Source organism: Cyanistes caeruleus, chromosome 4, assembly GCF_971803275.1.
Source record: "Cyanistes caeruleus chromosome 4, bCyaCae1.hap1.1, whole genome shotgun sequence".
Lineage (NCBI taxonomy): Eukaryota > Metazoa > Chordata > Aves > Passeriformes > Paridae > Cyanistes > Cyanistes caeruleus.
Window position 1 is genome coordinate 31,363,055 of NC_141704.1, and position 23,131 is coordinate 31,386,185.

General features: G+C 43.5%; 2 protein-coding genes across 6 annotated transcripts in view; one reads left to right on the top strand and one right to left on the bottom strand.

Moving 5' to 3' along the window:
• Positions 1-10,380: 10,380 nt before the first annotated feature.
• On the bottom strand, positions 10,381-20,789 carry IFT27 (intraflagellar transport 27). Of its 3 annotated transcripts, XR_002867725.2 has the most exons (9): positions 20,197-20,789; positions 16,599-16,678; positions 15,483-15,542; positions 14,116-14,175; positions 13,045-13,162; positions 12,626-12,735; positions 12,323-12,424; positions 11,807-12,017; positions 10,381-11,700 (listed from the first exon to the last, which is right to left on the bottom strand). XR_002867725.2 is itself a non-coding variant. In XM_023935921.2 (8 exons), the coding sequence occupies exons 1-7, from the start codon at positions 20,354-20,356 to the stop codon at positions 12,326-12,328; spliced, it is 687 nt and encodes a 228-aa protein (XP_023791689.2). In that variant the 5' UTR covers positions 20,357-20,789; the 3' UTR covers positions 10,381-11,700; positions 12,323-12,325. The 3 variants fall into 3 exon arrangements, 1 of the variants encoding a protein (XP_023791689.2); XR_002867713.2 differs by having other exon boundaries at positions 11,807-12,424; XM_023935921.2 differs by lacking the exon at positions 11,807-12,017.
• NCF4 (neutrophil cytosolic factor 4) overlaps positions 20,756-23,131 on the top strand; it is a 53,623-nt gene continuing 51,247 nt past the window's right edge. The window contains exons 1-2 of one of the 3 annotated variants that reach the window (XM_086887368.1): positions 20,756-20,894; positions 23,005-23,112. In XM_086887368.1, coding sequence (XP_086743494.1) covers positions 23,063-23,112 — 50 coding nt within the window. In that variant the 5' untranslated portion in view covers positions 20,756-20,894; positions 23,005-23,062. Of the gene's footprint in view, positions 23,113-23,131 lie in introns of all 3 variants that reach the window. The other 2 variants (XM_086887365.1, XM_086887367.1) reach the window with 2 other exon arrangements.

Genomic DNA, 23,131 nt, shown 5'->3' on the forward strand with positions numbered 1-23,131 from the left:
AAAGTGTCCTCCCATGAGCCCTGAGGGTTGATTTCTGCAAAAAAAGGAATGCCTTCCTTCTCTACTCGGAAGAGATAGTTGGAGAAGACTGAGATACCCAGGATGAATTTTCCGCCATGATGAGTTGCTGGGATGTGAACTGTTTTGCCTCCCTTTCTCTTTCCATGCCATGCTAAGGTTTGTATGTACAGCAGCCTCCTAATCAATAGAAATAGAAAAAAATCAATACCTGCAACCCATTAGCTCTAACAGAGGGCAGGCTGCTAACAAGTCATTCTAGCTGGAATTCTAGTATTTGGTAAAGCACTCTCAGTGAGGATATATGCATATGTATAGATATATATATACACACACACACACATACACAAACCGAATATGACTAGCAGAGAATATAAGTTGTGAGAACATTCCCCCTCCCACCAGCACGTCTATCCCTATGTATTTACATAAGTATGCTAAACTAAAGACACTCTTCCCCACTCAGATGCTGTGCCTCATACTTATCCTCTCCAGAACACACATTTTTCTACACTTAATCTATAATCCCAGGCTACCTTCAGGTTGGACTATCTTGCATTTAAATAAATACATGCCTCTACATTCCCTTACCCCTGCATTAGCCATACACCATAGAAATCCAGCTTGAGACCCACTTATTCACAAGCATACAGCCATTGTTTCTACTTTTCTGTATCCCCAGATTCTTCATGGAAATTCTCTTCTTAGTTCACATTCACATCCAAAGCCAGACACAGTTAGTTCCCACTGACATCTACATATATCCAACTCTGAAAGCATATTCCAGGCAACAAAAAGTTGGTGAAAAGGTTTTGGCACAGGTTTTGTAATCAAAATCTGCTCTAGGGCCTAAGACACAGGGAAGAATCTCCAGAATGTATCAGAGAGGCAATGGGTCCCACTGCCCATTGCACCTGAAATATGGGCACCAATTATGTTGCCCCCAATACAGCCTTTGTCCATTTATCCACTGACTGTAACTAGATTAGACCATCACTCCCGATTTCCCATGGAAGGGATGGTTTCTCCTGGTCAACTTCAAAGTCCAAATTAAAAGCAGTCACCATTTCTCAACAAACAGTTTTATGAAACTACACTGAGGAAATGTGCATGGGCTGTGGTTTGGTTCTTAAATAATAATAATTAAAAAAAAATCTGTTTCCAGGTAAACATGGAATTGCAAAGAATAAGTCAAAAAAAGAAAAGGCTTTATTTTTTTTGGAAGGCTTTCAGAATCTTCTTGGAAGCATCAGTGCAATGATAAATGTTGAGGTAAAGGTGAGGTGTACAGTGAGGATGGTTTGTGTTGACACTGATCGATATCCTGTGATATCAGTCTTCCTTTCAGTGTAAAGGGCACAGATGGGGACAGACAAGAGGATCTTGTGCAGCCGCATCTATTCAGTATCATCATTTAAAGCCACAATCCGGCCCTAATATGAGCTTTTGCCATCTAGACCTCTGCAGCCACAGAGGGATCACTAGGGCTTCCTCCATGGACAGATTTGCTCTCCTAGGTCTGGTATTAATGCAAGACAGCTATGCAAACTTTCATCTTTAGGATACCCCGAGTTTTAATTCTGTCAGATAGTTTAGGGTATCGGGGCAGGAATATTGGACATTTAACTTCTCTGACGCTCAGTAGTACATCAGGGTTAAAACGATTCTTGAAGGAACATCCCAGGAAAAACAAGAGAATGGTTAGTGTCTAGGATAGGCTATTTCATCCCTCTGAATTTTCAGAGGGACAGATCAAGAGTAGCATGTATCACAACACCTATTCAGGAGTTCAGTGAGCTGACATTCTAAGTGAATTCAGAATAACCATGTCCCACTGATGCCAGAAACAGGCTACCAATTTTAATGTGAGAAGAATTTACTTCTCTAGTCTCACATAGTCAGGGAGACATCCCATGAGGTGTAAAAGCACCTAAGACACTATTTCAGAGCAAGTCAGCTGATACATCATGACCACAGAGCTCTTGTATTGTATGAATTCCTAGGATTTGTTTTCACATTACCATTGTAATGGTTTAGGATCCCCCAAGTGAATTCCTATAGAGGAAGTAGGTTAAACACATCAGATTAAGCCAGTCAGATGCTAGACTGGAGCATTATGGTGATGCATAGAAGAGTACTCCATGGGTAGAAATTGTCATGAGGTGGTATTCTCTGCTTTGGGAATAAAGGACTACCTTAAAATAAGAAGCAAAATACCTAAGTCTATTCAGGCTTCTAACTCCATGTTTAGACAGTGAGGAACTGTCCTGATTTTCAGTTGTGCTAAGCAGTCAGCATCTGACATCGAATTTAGAGAGGTGTAGGGGCTACAAACACCTCTGAAAATCTAGATTTCAGTTTTGATGTTTTAATGTCCTTTAACAGAGTAGCTTTGATCTCATAAACCAACAAATTTCTCAATAGAAATTAAATCAAAACCCCCAAGGCCAAATGGTGGGTTCATCAGTATTTGTCATTCACTGCATTTCTGTCATTCACTGCAGCTACTGACCACTTTTGAAAATTTCTTGAATGATCAGAAAGCAGAATTTACTTATATGGTAGCAAATCATGGGAAGTGAGGAGCCTTCTGCAGAGCAAAACAATTCCCAGCAGTGCACTTGGCTCATACAGCTCCACCAGACCATGCTCAGGGCCTTGATAATTCCTTTCTGTCACTATGTGGGTCTCTTTGGCAGCTGACCCCAGCAGAGGCTGACCAAGCACTCCAGCCCATCGTCCAAGAGTGTGGGATTATGGTTCTGTGTGCTTCTCTAATTTGTTTGCTTGGTTGTTGTTCTCTGACACAGTGAGCAAGTCTGGCAGAGGGCACAGGGAAGCACCATGCAGCCCATAGCAGAGACATGGGAACATATACAGGAGTAGGCAGCTCAGAGCAGGAGAAAGGTGTTTTTTCCCTGGGTTATGGGGGTGGCTGGGAGATGAGCCCTGTGCAGAGCTGGTCCTCCTCCCATGCTCATCACTACTGCATTCTCCAACAAGACCCCTTCCCTGTGTGTGTTAGATAAAACTATTCATTTGCCATCTCTCCACTAGCCAGTCTGAAATGACAAAACACTTCTCTATTTCACAGACCATTGGGACTCTTCTTTGCAACTGACCTATATTGGTTATAAGCTTCATTTGTTCTGGCCTTCACTCCTCTCTCTTCTCCCACATGGAGCACATGCACTGCTCCTCCCCCTCAAACAAACACCTTTACACATCCAAGGACATTGTAAAAATAAAATGATCACAATCTGGCCCTCCGGGAACCTCGGTTTTACAGTTTGTCCCACTCTGATGCCAACAGAATTCACAACCCAGTTCAAGAGAGACAGACAGTGAGTGAGAGAAAGCAGGCAGACAGGCACAGGCAGAAGGAGATGGAGGAATTGGGGAGAAAGAAAAGGAGCAGAAGGAAAGAAACAGGGCTCCTAGTCTAGAACACAATGGAGAAAGGGGGATGGAGTTATAAGGACAATAAAAATCCTTAAAATTACAGAAAATTGAAGGAAGAGATAAAGAAGTAGATGAAAAAAAAGCAGAAGAAAGTGTAGAAGAGAAAATAAGTGGTCAAAGGGAAGAGGGGGAGGTCAAGTCAGGCAGCAAAGCAAAGCGGTGTCTGTGAAACAAGGCAGAAGAAACAAGAAGGTCCCTGTGAATCTGGACACTACTTTTTCATGTCTCCTTTTCTATTGTGAGTACACTGTGAGGAAAAGGACAAGAGGAAAGGGAAAGGAGGATAAATAACTACCTAGGCTGCCATCTTAAACAGCTTCTAATAGTCAAGCACATATGCTTGAAATAGGCAGTCCACAGGTTGCAAAGGCTCAGGTACAAATTGCAGTTCAGCAGGTAGTGCAGTCTGCACTAGCATAGTGGCATTTACATTCCCGGGTCCACTGGGTCTCTCTGTGCACTGGCAGTGAGCTCTGCATGCATAAAAATGCTTCTGTTTAGTATAGGGAAATTGTGCTCTGATGGCTGCCCTGCGTCGTCTCTCACGTTCCAATAAGAAAACCTCAGCCCCCAACATATGAGTGCAGTTAGTCTCCTTTTCATACAAATCCCTTCCTCCCCTCTGCCTGATGCCAGCTCTTGTTTGCACTGCAAGGGTTCATCTCTATCTAGCTTTGATCTTTTGTTGCTCTGCTTTCACTCTTCTCTTTCCTTATGACTCCCCTTCCTCACTCCCATTCATTCAGCTCACCCTTACACAGGCCTGTATAAACACACACACACAGAACTTATCTCCATCGCCCTAGTTATCCACTTACCTATGAGTGTAGTACCTGGCTGGCACACATCTCTCTCCCACAGACAATCCATTGATTTCCACACCACAACCTTGCCAAATCTGCCTGTCTTTCCCTCCTTCCCAGCATTTCTCTTGCTGCCCCCCAGCCAGTCTGTTTCTTTGTCTCTCCCTGCACGGTTCTTTATGTTTTTCCCTCCCTTCAATCCATTCTTCTTCCTTCTCCCCAACTCTGCTCATCTGTCTGTCTGTCCCTCAGTTCTCTGCAGCTGATACACATGTACCCCAAAGTCTCTTTCCCCTCCTCCCCCTGCCATATTTTATTTCTTTGTGTCTCCTACACACCCAGGTCCACAATTGCTCTCTCCCATACTGAGAGGAGGCAGCAGCAAAGAATTTGCTGCTGACCGCTGCATTGCTAGGAGGCAAACACATGGCTGGCCTTGTGCAGGCCAGTTTCTGCCTGAGTGCCCCAAGTCACATATCCCCAGCATCATCTCCAGCACTGGGAAAACAGATGGTATAATAAATGAGCGCAGTCTGATAAAAGGAGGAAAGGGTGCCTGCCTCAGATGCTCCTCACCCGCACAGAGACACGCATCCAACATGGGCACAGCCCTCTCGCTCCTGTACCAGCCCAGTTTTGTGCCAGAACTAGCCAGCTGAACAGGGCACAAGCTCTTCCCTAGCACCAGATGGAAAGGATAGGGGTAGGAGAGGGTGGTAGTGAATAGAATGACCACTGGCTGTTTTTCTGACCACAGCTTCTAATCCTGGAAAGCAAAGTACATGGGAGGAAATAAGCAGTCTTATGGTCATTGGGAGGGCTGGTATCATGGGAGTTGTAGCAGAATTGTGGGGACATATAAGACCTCCACATGCAGAGAAGGGAGGAAAAAGGCAAGAGGTATAGACAGGGAAGAGGAATCAGGTATCAAAAAAGCTGTGGACCAAGATGGCATTCAGGGATCACTTCTATCTCAGTGAACAGGGAAAGCTAACCTACTGGCAATCTTAGCTGTGAGGGCCATAAAGAGCAATGGCATACTCTGCTGAAGGGAAATAGCCCCACACCTCAATAGGGACAGAAACCAGAGGGCAGAGTCTGCATTAGTCTGCTTTTGCTCACACCAGAACCATCCTCCTGCTCTTATCCAGTTCCATGGAATTGTCCAAGAATGCTCCTTTACCTTCTCCACTACCTCCCCAGATACCTCCATCCAGAGACTTGCAGCATCATTTCCTCTGCATTTACCTGTTAGAAGAAACCCACACTTGTTACTGTTTCCAAACCCCCCAGAATTCCTCATCCAACATTTTCATATTCATTGCAGCCTCTCTTTGCTGACAACAGCACTGAAAAGTATTATCTTAACCCTGCAAAACATCTTTCCTAGATACTCTGTTCTGCTGTGCCTACAAGCTGATTTTATGCCTGATGCTTCAACTGTAACCTTTCAGTTTTACAGTCCTCAAACTGAAGCCATCCAACATCACAGAAACAAAGTCCTAGATATGGCTCACAATGGCCACATGTAACTGTTAGACTAAGAGAGATCAACACTTCACAGGAATCAAAATGAATTAGCAAAAGCAGAGAAGGGAAACCAACACAGAAAATATTCCTTCCATCCGTTCTCCTGTATGAACTGATTCTCAAGTTTCTGTTGTGAGATATCAATGCTCAAGTTGTAGTGGGCATTTCTGCCTGGTTAAGTGGAGGTGTAGGTTCTCTTTCCATTCTGTGAATGTATTCATGATGCATCATCACAATTAGGCATAAATGTATGTGTTGTTGCCCCCTCCCCCAAATAAATAAAGGTTTTAAGCAGAAAGGTCATTATACTTTTTGGCAAAGGAAAACAGAGATAGTGGAGATAGTGCTGGAATTAATTTGTGTTTTGAATGTGTTTATGAAGATGTGTGGGTACCAGTTACAGATATCTATTTCCCTCCGCTCAGAAATTCCCTCAGAAGAGCTGTACTCAAACATGAATTTCCAACATCTCTTCACAATCTTCCACCCTGATAGTCTGTTAGTGCCCTCAGCATACCTACTCTATTTTTTCTGGTCTCACCTGGACATGCTGTCCCCAGCCACTGCTGCTCACAGCATCACAGCTTGCTGTTCTTACCTCCCCACACTATTCTTAGGTTTATCATTCTGTATTCTTGCTACTGCCCTTTCAATTTCCGGTGTCAACGCTGTCACACAGGCTTTAACTCTTCCTGCCTTGTTCTAATGCAGGCCCTACATCTTCAGCCTAAACTGATGGCTACCAGTGACCTTCCTCATCATGGCTCTGAATCCCCCTGTCTGCCCTTAAACCTGAGAGATTTGCCCTGAAAATCTCCTTTTAGTTATTTATTCTTACCACTTGCCCTTCCACCTGCAAGGTCATCCAGCTCTACCCTGTATCCTCATTTTCCCTCAGTGGCTCATGCAAAAATTACTTTTCCTCCTACTTTATCTCCACACAGCATTCTAAAAGGAAAAGCCTTAGGTTTCCTATCCTTAAATCCCACCCTCTCAATCTGCCTCAGCAAACCATAGGGCTCTTCATGCAGGAATAGGGACCTACATATTTCCTACATATTTCTGTTCCCCTACTGTTCCTGCATTTCCCCTGTCTGGGACACAGAAGTCAAACACTTCTGCCTTTATACCTTTTTCTTCACAGTCCCTAACTTGCAGCCCTCATACTGGCTATTTTTTAGTTCTTGTGCAGGAAGATTACAGGCTCCACATATCTCAAATTGATGTATATCTGGCTGGAGGGAAACGCATCAAACTGACCCCATCCTTGACCCCAGCTTGACATGTAGGGTCTGTCACATTTTCCTTTTAAACATTCCCAGATTGGATCTCAGAGACCAGGAAAGGGAGCAATTCTAAGCTTCTCCTAACAAACGGCTCTAGGGGAGGAAATATGTGAAGCCATAAGAGAAGAACAAAAGACCTCCAAGGAGTAAAAAAACCCTACCAAAAATTCCCACCAAAACCCCAGGTTAGAAGGAGAACAGCCAGTGTCTGACAAAGTTACACTGCAGCAAGCTCTGAAGAGCCGAGATGAGGCTGCCAGGACTCAGCTGGTGGTCTCCTGCCAGGAAATTACACCCTAGACCGAGCAACATCCCCATCTCTCAGGTGACTTCGACAGGGAGTCACAACAGCTAAAGAGCCTTGAAAAGGCTCAAGACTGAGCAGCTCTCTTCTTCTTCCATCCCCCAAGCATTGTTGTTCCGGGTCAACAGAGCCAAGGGCAACTGGCACAGAAGACATTGCTCTGCAGGCAAAATGACAGCAGGAGGAAATAGGACACGAGAAGTAGAGAGATGATGTGCCCCTAGGCCAAAAGAGATGTTGTGGAGGCCAACATGGCCCTTGAAGTGCTCCTTGAAGACTCCACCTTTGCTGCAGAAGGTCCAAGAAGTCCCTCAGCCCTAGGTTCTTGCAGAGAACTTTCTTGCAGGTTCTTTCCATCTGCAAGATGGAAAAATTACTTGTTAAGAGCAAGCAGAGCTGGATGGTGTCCATCAAGGAGCAGATATGAGATAGGAAAAGGACTGAGAATGCATAGGGACAGACGGCTCCCATGACGCAGGTGTCAATAATAGGGATGTCTTCCTGCCACTAGCAAATAATCTGCCATCATGCTGCCAACTTTGTGCAGGCAGATGAGACCACAACTGTAAGCAACTGCCACCTGAACATCATAGATTCAGTAATTATTAAAAACAGAGCACAGCCTCGAGTTGCGTAAGGACCCCCACAGATCTGCATAAGCACCAGCAGAAAGCAGTTGCTGCCTCCAGAACAGAAATGCAGTGTTTTCCCTGCTGTCAGCACCTGCGTCAGGCTCCCAGTTTCTCTTGAGATACAGCTCTTAATTGGGATAGATTGTACGTTTTCTGCTGCAGCCCAGCCCAGCTCCCAGTTTAATTGCTAGTTTATGACTTAGCCTGTTTTGTGCTTTCCACGCTACTTCTTTCCTCACTTAATCTAATAGAATTATAGAAAGTATTGCTGGGAGGACCTCAGGAGGCCACACAGTTTATCCTTCTGCCCCAAGGCAGTATTTCATTTTCAACAACATCATGTGTCTTTTGCTATCAGGTCAGATTGGTCCAAGATGTACGGTGGGTAAAGAAATGAAGCTTACCCAGGGGAGTCAATTGGCATAAAAGACTAAATCCAGCTCTTTAAGTCACTGAAGTTATATCAGAAATAACCCTGGTCCAAATGGTGTCATTTATCAGATCAGTCTTTTAAAAGATGTCCTTTCTTAAGTTTAAAGTCTTTAAAATGAACAAATCTCTAAAAGAAACTGTTTTGACAGCCCTGTTTCAGTGTATTTAATGCTTCATTATGAACAGCAGTGACCACTCCATTGTTAAGACTTAACAGATCTTATCACAGCGTGATCAGCTTTGAAACTCCTATTAATTCCCACAATAAAACCTGATCTTTCTGGAATTTTACATCCTGAATTTCACTCTGCAGTAGACTATGTCTGGCAAGACAAAACAAAACCATTAAAGCATCTTTAATATGACAACTTTACACAAACGAATTTCCAGTAAAATTTCAGAATGTCAGACAGCTTCTTAAGGCTTTTTTTTCCAAGACAATTTGTCTAAAAATTCCACTTTTGTTTCCTTTAGTCTATTAATCTAAGAAGAAATGTCTTGCAGCCTTGGGAATAGATAATGCAGAAATTAGAAGGATTAAAAAAAAAATCAGCTGGTGATGTATCAAGCTAAGTAAAGCAGGGCACAAGTATAACAGAGATTTTGTGCAGACCCATGAGGACCAAAGGAAAGGTAAGAAGGAGGGACTCCCGGGAGGAAAGAAATGGTTTTGTCTAATCAAACAAGCAAGCAGGAAAAAGGACTACATATCTATTAAAACCAGTTAAAGGCTTGTTTGTTTCCTTCCCCTTCTTTTGAAATTTCAGTTTTGGTTGAGCTGGGTCTTTTCTGTGCTGTAACACTCATGCTGAGCACCTGCAGCACTGCACAGCTGGACAAAGCAGGGGAGCTGTAAGAAGACAAGAGGCCTCCTGGTCAGAAGACAGGCTTCCTGTCTTTCTCCCACTGTTCTCCACAGCATCTGTAATTCAGACTGATGCTAAGCCTACAAGCAGTAAACATGCATCCTCGTTCTACAGATGTGACTGCCACAGTTAGTAAACAGGGAGAAGCAACTTAATAATGGCTCCAGACTCTTACTCATCCTGCTGGTCCAGCTCACTTAGTCACTACCCTGAACTTCTTCAAACAGAAACAAAACTATTTCCCACAACCTTCCCATGTTTGGCTCCCATGTTTTTTACCCCTTCTGCGCTCGTAGCCTCTGCAACCAAGGTCACATTTAAGCCAGGAAAATAGCAATGACCACCACTTGCATCAGGCTGGTATTATACAGCACATTGGCCAGGAAGGACAATATATTATGCTGTTAAAATGCATTTGAAGTGGTTGAGATTGTTGTCAAACACACTATTTTGAAAGGCATTAAATTGTGTCCACATTAGTGCTTGAAATAGTCCTGTAAAAAGCAAGTTGGACAACATGCTTTAGACACGATTTCTTTTCTAATTGTAGTTGTGGTCTGTGGAAGAGGGAAAGGGGCAGTGGGTGAATCCCTACTATAAGGTAATTACATCATGCATTTCCTCTCTTAGGCAATACATCTTTCCCTGCACGGGCAGCATTTTTCTTCACTAACTTCTCAAAAGCAGCTTCCCTATAAATCACAAATCACCACTGCAAACATTCCCTTAATGAGCTCCTCCAGCTTTTACATTTATTTTATAAAACAGCATTCACCAGTATTCATCTTACTGGTGCTTTCAGAGTGTTTATTTGAATTTATGGGAGGTCCTTCAGGTGCAGAGAGATGGGCTCCCTGGTTAAAGATTGCACAGAATTCATTTTATTACCTATTCCCAAGGCATTCATCCCCCCTAGATACACAATGTCACAGGTGACATACACGTCTGCTATGTTATTTTCAATATGAAAAAATATGTGTCTTGTTTTGTGATCACATCATCAATGGAAGCAGGGGGAAATGAAATACCAAATAAAAACAAACCTTCTTTAGTTCTTTAACAAGATCAGCACAGCATCCAAAATAGCTTTTATTCTTACTATTCAGAGACATCAGCACCTGCAAGCAAGCATCTATACAGCCTATGTAAATCAACAGAAAATACCCAGGATTAACAAGACAACCCATGTAAGACACAAATGCCAGTAATGCTAATCCAATTTTAAAAAGAGTGAGTCTTCTTGTTACCCTAAGTTCATGGAGGACCCCTTCCTTCTTTGGAGAAAGCAGGAGTTCCCCCACCTTGTTCTGCCATTTTTGAGTTGGCTTCTAGCAAAAGAACCTCTTGTTTTCACTTCTTGTAGATTGAGCTCCTACTCACCCTCTTTAACTGGTATTCATACTCCCTAGTGAGTTCCCAGCATCAACACACTGTTGCCAGTGAAATGAGGGCAGTGCTTCTCCAGATTCTTGAAGTGCTTCATAAACTCTGCTGCAACATCTGCAGCCATATTTCTTATGTTAAATTTAATGTACTTTTCCTAGCACTGGGCATAAAAGTTATTATAAACCACACATATAAAACTCTTGAAACACAGATTCCTGAAAAGACTGCCTGAAAAATCACTCAGTGCTTAGTCTCTACAAAACTCAGCTTCCCTTGCCTAAGGGGGTCTACCATAATCTGGAAGATAATGGTTAAATTTTTGCAATTCTTGGTGTTAGGCTCAGTTACAAGGCAGGACCTCACCACAGGTGCTTCTGCATACTGCATTAGCAAAGACTCTTACATATGCAACATCAGTACTGCACACAAAAGAGCAACTCTCTCTAGGCTTTTACCCTTTCTAATATGAAACTTCTAGCCAGACACAGCTGAGTCAGAGTAACTTAGCCAGGCTGACTTTCATTTCCTTAGTCCTGTTTCCACTAGCAACATCAGAACCATGGTCTTTTATCTGAAATTCAATGACAAGCAGAGAGACTTTAATAAGAGGACTCTGATTTTCAGATTGAGAACTGCACCTAATCAGAATGGTATTGCCAAATTCAGCTGACAAAAATGACACAACAATATGTAAGATGATAAAGACATTTAGAAGAAAAGGCAATTTTTTATAAGTTTTAGATTAATCTTTAAAATAGAAAAGGTATTCTCGCAATTTGACTCCACTCTGCAGTTTATCCAATTTGGATGCGGCTGCAGGAAGCCGTTCCTGGCTCACTCCAAGGGAGGTGGCAGCCTCTGGAGAACTCCTGTGACCTGGGACCAGCAGAGGGCACTGCGTCACCAAGCGACAGCGGTTGGACGCGACGCAGCTCCCACCAGGCAGGGACAGTGAGCCACGCCGAAGGAAAGAAACAGATTCTGGAAATTAGAAACATGCGTTAGTCACCAGCATATCAGTCCTACAACTGATAAGGGCAACACCGTTAAAACTGGCCTCCGACTCTGGGCACTCCTGGAAACACACCTAAATCCAGCTCTGCCCCCACACATCTCAGTCTCCAGGTGTTGATTTTAGGGCTGTAAGCCTCCTCCTGAAAATGCTTTTCAGGGGGTAGGGCCAAATCGGTCCTGCCCTGCAGTGTATGTATCAAGGCTGGCTTAAGTCGAAAAACATCCTGTCAGCTTCCTCTCTGCTTTTCCAAACCTCTAAATCCTTGCTTGTAGCAGCAGGAAGTCTGTTCAGACAAAAAGATATCAAAGCAAAGAGCTGGCAATTTCCATTCTGTCCTCCCCTTTTACTCTCCGCCTCCTCCAACCTAGCAGATTTTCAATGAGCAGAGAACCAAGTTAGAAGACATGAAAGGAATGCTGAGGTAGCAGCTTCAGAAGAGTGTCTTTCCACTTGCTTATTTCTAGTTTATTTTGAATTACCAGAGGATGACCATGAAGTAGCAAATAGCTCATATTTTTTCTTCTCTCTGTATTCAATCCAGCAGGATTCTCAGTACTAGAAGAAGCTTAGAGGATAAATAAATCATACCAGTCAGGCTAGTGAGTGAAAAGTTTCCACTTTCTCTTTGTACAGTTGGTGGAATAATTTTGCCAGAATGTGGAATGGGGCCTCAAAATTTTTCATTTCCTTCTGTAAAGAAAGGAGAAAGTTGTGAATTGCAGATGGAACAATCATTTGACTATTTCTGTTCTGTTTCACCAAAGAAGGATTAAAACTGAGTTAGATGACAAACGAGGGGAGGAGAGTCCCCAGTTATCTTTCTCTGCCTGAAAGAGAAGATAACTTTACAAACATCTCCTTGCACAGATGGTGAAAGGAGCAGATACTCACCACTGACATCTCACAGTATTCCAGGCCATGTTTCTCAGCCCACTCCTGTGCTTGTTCCTGTTCCACAACTCGACGATCAGCTAGGTCTGTTTTATTCCCCACTAAGACACCTACAGAAAGAAAGACATGAAAGAAAAGGAAAAAAACACGGCTCATCAATGCTGACTTGTAAGCCATAAATACTGGAACATTTTCAGAAGTAGCTTAAAAAGTTCAAGGTGTGGAGAATATAACTACCTAGAAAATATTCCAAAAAAGAAACATATTCAAGCCTTATCTGCTTTTTGATAAAAGCAAAGGAGCTAGAGGAATCCATGTCTGCTCCGACTTAAAATAAATGCTCTATTCCACAGCTCAACAGAAACAACTGCTGTCATACAAGAGGGGAGTAGGTAACAAGAATCACACCCCATTCTTACCTGGGATGTGCATCCCAACTGCTTGAGCCCTCACCTTCTCCAACCATTTGCTGCAGTTGTTGAAGGATTGCTCATTAGTGACATCATACACAAGGCACAGGACGTTGGGTTGCTCCCACTGCACAGCAAGAAAGGAACGCTGTCAGCTCTAATGAAACTGATGAGGTCAACAGCCAGGCTGTAAACATGGCAAACACAGCTGCTAAGATGAAAATAAAAAGCCTAACACCCAGGAATCCTATGCCTTGGCTGAGGTTTCACATTTCAGTTGACCCTACTAAATCACTGACATTGGGAGAGATGGTCTTGCTTTCCTCCCTAGTTGTGTCTGGGCAGTCCTGCCCCTTTACTTGTATCAGCTCTGGCACTCATCTGATCTCCAGGGAAGCTGATTTTTCATGCTGAATCAGCACAAAATTAGTCCTGGAAAAAAAGTAGAAAGGTTTTCTTCCACTTTGAGAAGCTGAACCAGCTTCTAGAGAAGTCCCTTGCAAACCAGATCTAGTGCAAGTGTAAAAGTGGAATTGCTCTTGTAGACAATGAACCATTAGGTTGACTTAGCCATTTTATGAAAGCTCACATTAATTAACTGATTCTGCTTCTCAAATTGAGATAACACAGTAGAAGTAGAGAACTGTACAGGGAAGGTCACAAATATGTGAAGGAAAAAACCCAAGGGCAGGATTATGCTCAAGGACAAGAACAAATTCTGTTGGATCAAACACATCACTGTAACACAAAAAAAAGCCCTCCCACTGTTGAAGTTGCAGCAAAACAGATGTTTTTCTAAGAAATAAAAATAACTTTAAACAACAGTACACAGAAATTCTCAGTTAATATTCCCTATTTCTTTTGTAAGAAAACTGCCTATCTGCTTTCCTTTCTTTGGAAAGTATTTCTTCCAGTACTTATACAAGTTTTAGAGAGGTAGAACAGGATGCATTGGCAACTGAGGTAATTGCTCCCGTTTACACTAAAGACAAAGTTTGCTACATCTGCCAGAGTGGGGAGCTCAGATCTTCAAAGCAAAAGCACTTCTTTGGAAGAAGAGGACTGTTACATAAGACTTACCAGTTTCTCCAGCATTTCAGAAAATAGATCTTTTCCTGCAGAGTCAAAAATGAAGAATTCCTGAAAGCGGAAACAGAAAGAAGGCTCTTGCCAAGAAAAATGCAGTGTAGGGAAAGGCTTTGGAAATAAATACTGCAACTTGTAAGTCCAGCATTTTATTCAGTAAAGCAGTGCCATGTCTCTAAGGGACAAATTCCCCACTGTCCTGGGGATGTCCTTTATGATGCTTGTATCCCCAGTTGTCCTGTTTATGCTGGACATTGAGCTCTGCACCTTTGATACTGGTTCTGAGAGCAAAGCAGGAGAAAAGTTAGGAGTTTGTTACCAGAAACTGCACTCACTCCACCACATCTTGCTCCCAGACTGTGCTGCCTGCAGCATGGACAGCATGGACAGACAGTGGGACAGAGCTCTCCTTTGCATTTAGTTAGTTTTTAGCTAGCTGAGGCAGAGAAGTACCCTGGACTGTGTTTTTTTTTCTTTTGCTTGGAACTGTTCAAACCCACTCTGGACTGAAAACCCAGAAGAACACTGGGAGCTCACGCCTGTGGCCCACCAGGGGCTGGGAGGTTGCATTCCAGAACTGAAGGGACAGATAAGAGACTGAGTGAGCTGAGCTACACCCCATGACAAGGACTTTCTGAATCTGCCATCCCTACAGAACAGCAAGAGGTTTCATTATTTAATATTATTCATTTTTCATGCTTGTGAATAGTTTGCTTGTTAAAAAACATTTTTTTCCACTTTTCTCCAAGGAAATCTTTTCCCGAACCAGTTGGAGGAGGGGCTGCTGGAATCTGCTTTTCTAGAGGGACTCCATTTGGAGGTTTGCCCTAAACCAGGATGCCTGCACTGAGAAAACTCCAGATAGTATGAGAAAATAAATAGCCATTTTATAAATACAAGCAGTAAACGAGTTACTTCCAAGGCCCGAAATCTAGTTTCCATCCCTACTGGAAACAGAATATGTGGAGTGGGACACTAACCTTTACTTATACAAAATTATATACATTCCATTAGTGGGAGTATAAGGCATTAAGGAAAAATAACAGATAAGCTTCAGCTTCTGTAGTTCCAAGAATCGTGAACTAAACCTGAGTGCCCCAAAGGATAGAATAAAATCTCAACAAAGCTGGCAATAACTTTGGTTTAAAATGTTGTGTTGGATACAAGCATATAGAAATTACATTTTTAAGATTAAACTAACCCTTAAGTATCAGCAATTATACATGGTCAGCCTCATTTCCTTAATATAACTTAATTGCCCTATGAACATGCATAGTGATCTTCCACCAGAATGAGACTCGTGTGGGGCTTGAGTTCTGGACGTCTCTTTCTGACCCTATTTATGTCACAGAAAAACTCACCACACTATCACTTGTCTCTGGAACTGATACAGCCTTCACCAACAGTTCTATGCCCGCTGTCTGTCAAGAAGAATCAGGAAAATGAGGATCAGGAGAGTTTTCAAGAGCCTGTCCAACTGCATACCAACCATGCACTGGATTGAGGCAATTCTTGTGAATCATTACGATTCCATCAAACACAGACCGCTGGAAACTCAGCAATATTCCTTCTAGCTCTGGTAACCTAATCTCAACAATATGTCAAAGACTTGTAGATTTGCTCAGAAGGAGGAAAAAGGAGGAAAACCAAAGAGATTTCCTTCTATACAGCTCAGAGTATTAGCTGAAGTCTGAAGTTCTACGTTCACTCTCACACTGCCGCTCTAACGCACGCCTTAGAACGTTTTGCACTAACCATGTGATGAGCTAACATATGGGACTGAGATTATTTGTGCTTCTTCCACTTTTTATCTTATTCTGCTTTGTAGCTCATTTGCTTGTTCTATTTCTATCCTTAAATTCTGGTTTCCATCTTTATTTCAATGAACAAACATATTTTAGGGTTTTTTTCCTCCACACTCATATTTTCCTTTTTTTACTTTACTTATATTTACTTTTATTTTTATCCTGCTTCTGATTAGTCATCACCATTGATTCTTACACTGAAAGACTGCAAACTGTATCCTCTTCATCTGGGAACAGTTTCTGTAGATTATAATTATCTTGGGGCTATGCAGCACATCTTGGTGTTTGCACAGCGATAAGCGCACTGTCCACATGCACATTTAATAGTTGGAATTAAAAGCTTTCTCCTTCAGCAGTGTTTTTTCATAGAGTAGTCCCTAAAGGGGGGAGCTCTCTAACACCACAAAACCTTATGAAAACATTGGTTCAGCAGGAAAATCACAAGATTAACTAAATTATTCTACGTTAAGTTTCAACAGCACCTACATAATGCAGACTTACAGAACGTTAAATTTTTCTCTTTAGAATCTAGGGTGTAAGAAAGAAAATCCTCTAAGATCCCACCTTGAATGCCTCAGCTTAAAATCATATTTATTTTGTTCTAGGCCTCTCAGTTTTCCTGTTCATCTTAGAAAAATATTAGACAGCAGTCCGAGCCTGTTATATGCTTACCAGTGTGTAGTTCTTCTGAAAATGAGCCCCATCGCTGCGAAACATCTGGGCTAAAGCACTCTTGCCCACAGCTGGATCTCCTGCAAAACAAAAAATATAAAATATTTTTGTTTCATACTTAAGAATCTTATTTTTCCTCAGTTTTGTTATTATCACATGTTGTAAGAGCCTAGATGCTCTAACTCTGAATACAGGCAATTTAAGTGTCCCATGAAACACAAAACTATCTAAAAGGTAATACCCACACAATTAAATGAATATTGCCATTATGTGTACTAGTGGCTGACACCTGATTTTTGACCTATACACAACAGCAAAGAACTGCCAGATCAGGGTGGAACTGCTGTTTGTTCTGAACTTCATGCCTACTCCACAGCCCTTACCCAGGAATTAAAATTTCCCAGATATGTTACCATGTAGCGAAAATTGCAATGTGATAAGGGACTGGGCTTCCTAGGAGGCTATTTCCTCTCCTTAGGTTATCCATTTCCCCAGACTCAAATCCTTGTTATATACTGAGACAAAGCTGCTTAAGCTGGTAATGTTTTTCAATGAACTCTTCTTGCTGACCCTGCTAAGAGAGCAACTCTTGCTGACTCAATACTGCTGGTGGCTCATTAGTTGCATCCTGGGCATAACAGAAGCAAATGTCAGGGAGAAAGCACATGGCTGGATAGAAGAGCCTGCTGATTCATCCCTGTGTAGAAGGGAAAGCAAGGGGCTTTGGCTTCTGCTCCTCTAGAACCAAGGCTTTCTGATATGGCTTGCACACATCAGACAAACCTGGCAGCTGCCTGCTTTGGCCTGCTCTTACAAAACTCTGTGAGATCCAAAGCAATCACAGGATCACCAAATACACTGAATTGGAAGGGACCCACAAGGATCACGGGGTCCTGGCCCTGCACAGGACCATACCCAAGAGTCACACCATGTGCCCAAGAATACTGCCCAAATGCTTCTTGAACTCTGCCAGGCTTGTTGCTGTGACCGCTTCCCTGGAGAGCTGTTACAGAGCCCAGTCACCCTCTGGGTGAAGAACCTTTTCCTGATATCCAGCCTAAACCTCCTCTGACACAACTTCAGGCCATTTCCTCAGGCTCTGCAGAGCTCACATATGCCTGTATTACTACATGGAAAAAACCATAAATCATACCCCTTTCTAAACAAAGCCTTAATGCTTCCAAAGAGCTTATCATTTCTCCACATAATGTCTTGCTAGCCTGCATAGTTAAAAGGATAGGAGCCAGTAATTAAACACCTCAGTGATTAAAGCTTTACCCTTAAAGGCACACTCATAACAGCCAAGCCTGGAATACAAGTCTTTCACATTATGTTCTTAATAAATAAAGCCAGAAAGGAGGTATTTTACATTATGTTGTTAATGAATAAACCAAGAAAGGAGTATATTTTTGACTCTGTTATGGCTTCCTAATGGTGTTTTGAAGGAAATTGGTAAAGCTTTCTGCTCACATACTATTACAGAGGAGGAAAGGTGTTTTGGATAATGACAATTACCCCTAGATGCATTAACCAAATGTAGTTCTTGTTTAAACATTTTTAGCATGCTTGCTTACTTTAAGCTGAGTTGGGCTCATAATATTTAGACAGGAAAATCTGGTAAGTCAGCTTGTTTGTTCTCTGATCAGCTCAAGCCTGTGCGGAAGACAACACTCTGTTCTAAGTGAGCTATTCTGTATTTCAATAGACAATTAGATCTGTCTTTGTAAAATGAGATAGAGAGGCACACATTGCTCCAAACTGTGCAGGCATCAGCCAGCACAAATTCTTAACTAATGCGTTGCCTTTCTTTCACTTGACAGCCCCAGGTGTTTCTTCCCTCTTTCTATTCTTTGCCATCCTCTTTAGTCTATCACACCAGTACACTCACACAAAGTTTCCTTGTCCTTTTCAGTTTAGTCTCATGTGTCAAAACTGCCTGCTACTGCTGGTTGTTTCTCTGCAATGAAAACCTTCATGTAGTGTCTCCAAAGTAAGCTCAGACAACAGGTACTTTACTCTTGGTGACCCTTGAGATAACACAGGAATCGACTTCTATTGTCAATTTAATAGTCTCTGTTTTGCTAATAAGAGCCCTTTTCCCCTCTTCTCTCTGACCTTGGTGTCCCTCCGAATTCTGTGTCACTGGCTCTTTATTACCATTTCTATAAGTCCACAAGAGCTCCCAGTTCCATTTCTGATGGGTTTGCTCCTATCTACATAATTGCAATTTCTTGTTTCCTTTAGGTTGTCGTGGTTACTCATATCTTAGGTCCCTTTCACTGCAGTGTTTTTTTTCTGCAACAGAGGTTCTATTTTGCCTGGTCTGCTTCATGAATTTATTACTTTTAATAATACATGGATATTATTGTAGCACATGGAAGAATGACATACGGGATAGGACCTTCCTATTCTTTGTGCTGTGAACAGAATTGAAAAGGCTGCTCCAGACCCAATAAGGATTAAGGACATAAACAGGTCATCCAAAGAAAAATTATGTGAATTTAAAATGGTCGTGGAATTGGCCTTTGGTAACACTGAACAACAAAACTGGATAGATTTCAGCAAAGCCAGTATATTGGGAGCAGGAAATTTCCAAATTGGAAATGATGCCTACGTTTCAAGTGTAGAAGACAGGCAAGATACTCATACTGTTCACAGCAGCAGTGCCACAAGGGAGATTAATTCTTTTGCCTTTGCCAAAGAGCACATCTGGTTTTGTGTGAGCTGATGGTCAGATGCTTCTGAGGTTAAAAAAGGCAAACATTTTATTCTGTATGAAATAATTTGGAATGAAGAATTAAACCTGGGAGTTGACTGCACACAAAGGTTTTATGGATTTGTGCTTTTGGCTGAGGCTGCGCAGAGCTTCAATGTAGAGGGAGGGGAAAAATTAAAGTTTTTTTTCACAATATGTGGACAGCCAGCTGTACTTACTTTCAGCACCTCCATAATCCATCCTGACTAAACAAACTGGTGTCTTCACTTCATTTTTTTCCGCAGGTTAGCCTCCAAATTGTTTAGCGAAAAAGATGCAACTGTGAAGTGCTCATGCTTCATCCTTCTACTCTTTGTTTAGGCTTTACCTTTCTACCATACTCTCAGCATCATCCTAATTTCTGACATGAAGTTTTCCCATCAGCCCAAAGCAAGACTCACAAATGAGGCAGGACTCAGCTGCACCCTGCTCCCTTCACGCTTTCTCCAGTCTCTGTGCCCACCTTTCCATACTACAGAAATACTCTTTTTGGTTTGGGTTTGGGGTTTTTTTCCTTTTTCAGATCCTGTCTTTGGATTTCAGCCGATCCAACTACACCTCACACCCTCTCTGGGCACAGCTCGACTCCACGTGGCAGACGGGGGCGGGTACCAAGCGGTAATGACACACGCGACTCCCACTGTTCCCGTCCCCAAGCAGCCGAGATCCTCACTTATGTCCCGCTGCCTCTTTCCCCACCTCTTCTCCGGCGTGGCGGCCCCTCCACGAGGGGCTGTGGGAGGCCGGGTCGCCTGCGCCGTCGGCCTCGCCCTACCCCACGGCGCCCGCTCTAGAGTCCGCTGCGGCCAGCGGGGTGGATGGGAGAGGGCGGGCCAGACTCACCTGCCAGCAGGCACTTGGCAGCGAGCTTCACCATGGCGCCGGCCCGGGGCAGGTGGCGGCGGCGGGCCCGGACGGCGGCGGCGGGGCCGCCACCGCGTTGAGCCGCGGCCTTGGCAACCGCGTGGCCCTGGCAACGGAGCGACCACCCGCCCATCCCCATTGGCTGCGGGCCCTGCTCATCAAGGACATCCACAGTTATTATTGGTTCTGGCCTTCCTCCCCGCCCCTAGCCGTACTGTCAATCAAAGTAGACGCCCCGCCCCTCCCGGTGGCGCCGCGGCGGTACGGGCGGCACGAAGGGGAATTCTGCCTGGCAACTAAGGACGTCAGCGAAGGCCGGCTTGTTATTGGGTAGAACACAGGGGCCCTGCACCACGGGGCTGAAATGACCCTCTGGGGGCACGGCAGAAAAATGATAAAAGTTACGGGCAGGGAGCTGCGGCAGCCCCAAGGCGGGAAGAGGCGAGCGGGGGGAGAAGCTCCCACTTCCTGCCCGTGAGGCCGCGGAAGGCGATGTTCCGTGCGGAAGGGCCCTGGCTCCGTGCGCCTTGCTGCGCATGCGCGCGGCGGGAGCTCGGCCTGGCCCGGCCTGCGCGTCCCTCGCGCCCGGCCCCCGCATTTGGGTCACGCTTCCCTCAGGGCTCGGCGCGGGAGCCGCGGCTGCGCCGGGCTCCGAGTTTTGCTGCCGCAGCTTCAAGGTCGGCCACGCAGCCGGGTCAGCACGGCGGGAACAGGCGGTTTGTGAGGCCGCTGTCACCCTGTGGGAGTGGAGCTGCGCTCCTTCCCTGGCCGGGCCAGCAGCTGATCCCCCCCTCCTTCCCTCCGCTGCACACTTTTCCTTGCGTTGGCCGTGTTAATGTCCTCACGGAGAAACTTCTCTTGTTTGTTGGTTTCTTAGCTGCTTTCTCCTCTTTCCCCCCCCTCTCTTTGTCAATTTTTATAGCCTTTCACACTGCAGTAGGTTAATTTCTTTATTTGTTTTCTCTTACTTTTAAAATATTTCTATGAAGCTCTCCCTTGGCTACTATTGAACTATTTCTACACCCTATTTTTATTCTTTGAACTGATTTTCTGCCTTCCTTAAGCAGTCCAAGCGAGTGGGTTTGCGTGGAAGCTGAAAAAGGGAACCACGAATCTTCCTGGGTTTTTCCCTCCTTGCAACCTCTTTGAAAGATCTGTGCCATCAGAAAGCATGCCATTAATAGCAATCCATACCTTTTTATACCTACACCCTACTTTTTTAGGGTATGAACTTCGCTTGGCTGCACTTTGGGTTGTTTATTCTGGAACACAGAACGTGCGAACTGTGGAAAGCAGTGAGTAAGCTTGGGAAGAACAAAGTAATCAATAATGCATCTGTATTTGGGTCTTAACACTGGACATTCCAAGGGTCAAAAATAAAGTTTTCCAAGTTTTATTTTAATGTCAACATTTTTTTTTTAATGTAACTGCTTAGAAGGCAGTTCTTTTACCTTTCCTGGGATAAAACCTGTGACATGTCTATGCAGGCATGCAAATAACATAAAATGAATGAGAACCTACAGCTGAATCAAAGGAGTCTTCTATAGGCACATAAAATAACATTGTTACTTTGATAAAAACATGAACAAGACTTCACTAGCCTGAATGGGAAGACTGCAATTGTGGATAATGACTTGTAGTAAAATAAGTGATGGAGTCCCTCCTGTTCCTTTAAAAGGGAAAAGAAAAATTAATCCCAGGTCTCATTACTACTTTCTGTGTTTTCCATCCCCAAGTCCTCCATCACATAAAACAGACGTGGGCTATTGATGTTCTCCATCACTTATGTCTAAATAGCTTACCTCCTCTTTCATCTTTTTGCCTTCCACTCCATCCTCCAGGAAATTCACTTGCCTCTGCGTTGTTCCATTTTTGCAATCTTTGCATTATCCTTTGTTGTCTATCTGTAATATTGCCCCAGTTTACTGACAGGTCTCCAAGCGAAGGCTTTGAGGCTTCATTATGATGTACTTGAGGTTTATTGATCGTGGCTGCAGTGTGGTGGTATCCATCAGCATTTACAGAGGTCACAAACATCCCTGGCATTTTACACTGGGATCACTGCAATGGAAGGCATAGATTATGTTGGAAGTGAGATTTTCATTGCTACAGAAAATTTCTGCTTGGGATCTGGAATCTCCTTCCTGCTTGCTGCTTTCGTATTAGCACCCTGTTCCTTTATCCCATTCCCTCATTTCCTACCTCTGCATGCATGTGTGCACAGAACTCTTAATGGACTTGTATCCTCTCTATTTCTTCTGTCCTTCTACCCCACGATATTTTTAATTTTTTTTTACCCAATCTATCTTTTCCTCTGCCTGACTTCTCACAGGTATAAATTGTTCCCCTACCAGCATTGACAGTGATAGATTAAGGATGGAATTACTTATCTGCACCTTGTAATCCAAACAGAATCGCAGTCTGCTGTTAGCAGTCCACAGGGGTTGCTGCCGAATAAATTGGAATGCTGGTAGCTGTGCTCACTGAAGCTTCTCTCATCTTGAATACGTGAGAAAGAGGGGAAGAGGAACCCTGTGGATTTAAACAAAAAAACCCCCCAACAACAGAGGGTGATGGCCTTACCCTAGAGATGTGTTTATTAGGTTAAATCCTGTATTTAGCATCTCAGGAGGAACAGAACACTCTTTTCATTCACACATTTAATTCTTCCCTCAAACAAAATAAGATTATTTTGAGTGGGAAGTGCCCCTTCTCTCATGTGAGCAGGAAAAGTTTACCTGACAGCCACAAGACCCTGAAATTTGAAGTCCCATTCCCTTAAACCAGCAGTTGAACTGCACGTGTCGGGTGTGGCTCGCATTTCATCTGGCTGCCTTCTGCAGCAATGGTGGAACTGCATCTCCAGCAGGAGTGGCAAGGAATTTCAGACCCCAGGTAAGGCTTTACAAAGGGG

Bases quoted from the DNA above. Each gene is read 5' to 3' on its own strand.
- IFT27 (XM_023935921.2), bottom strand. From the start codon at position 20,356: ATGGGGATGGGCGGGTGGTCGCTCCGTTGCCAGGGCCACGCGGTTGCC. The intron at 14,176-15,482 runs GTGAGTTTTTCT...TTCCGCTTTCAG, and splicing joins CAGAGACAAGTGATAGTGTG to GAATTCTTCATTTTTGACTC. The intron at 13,163-14,115 runs GTAAGTCTTATG...CTTGCTGTGCAG, and splicing joins CTGAAATGCTGGAGAAACTG to TGGGAGCAACCCAACGTCCT.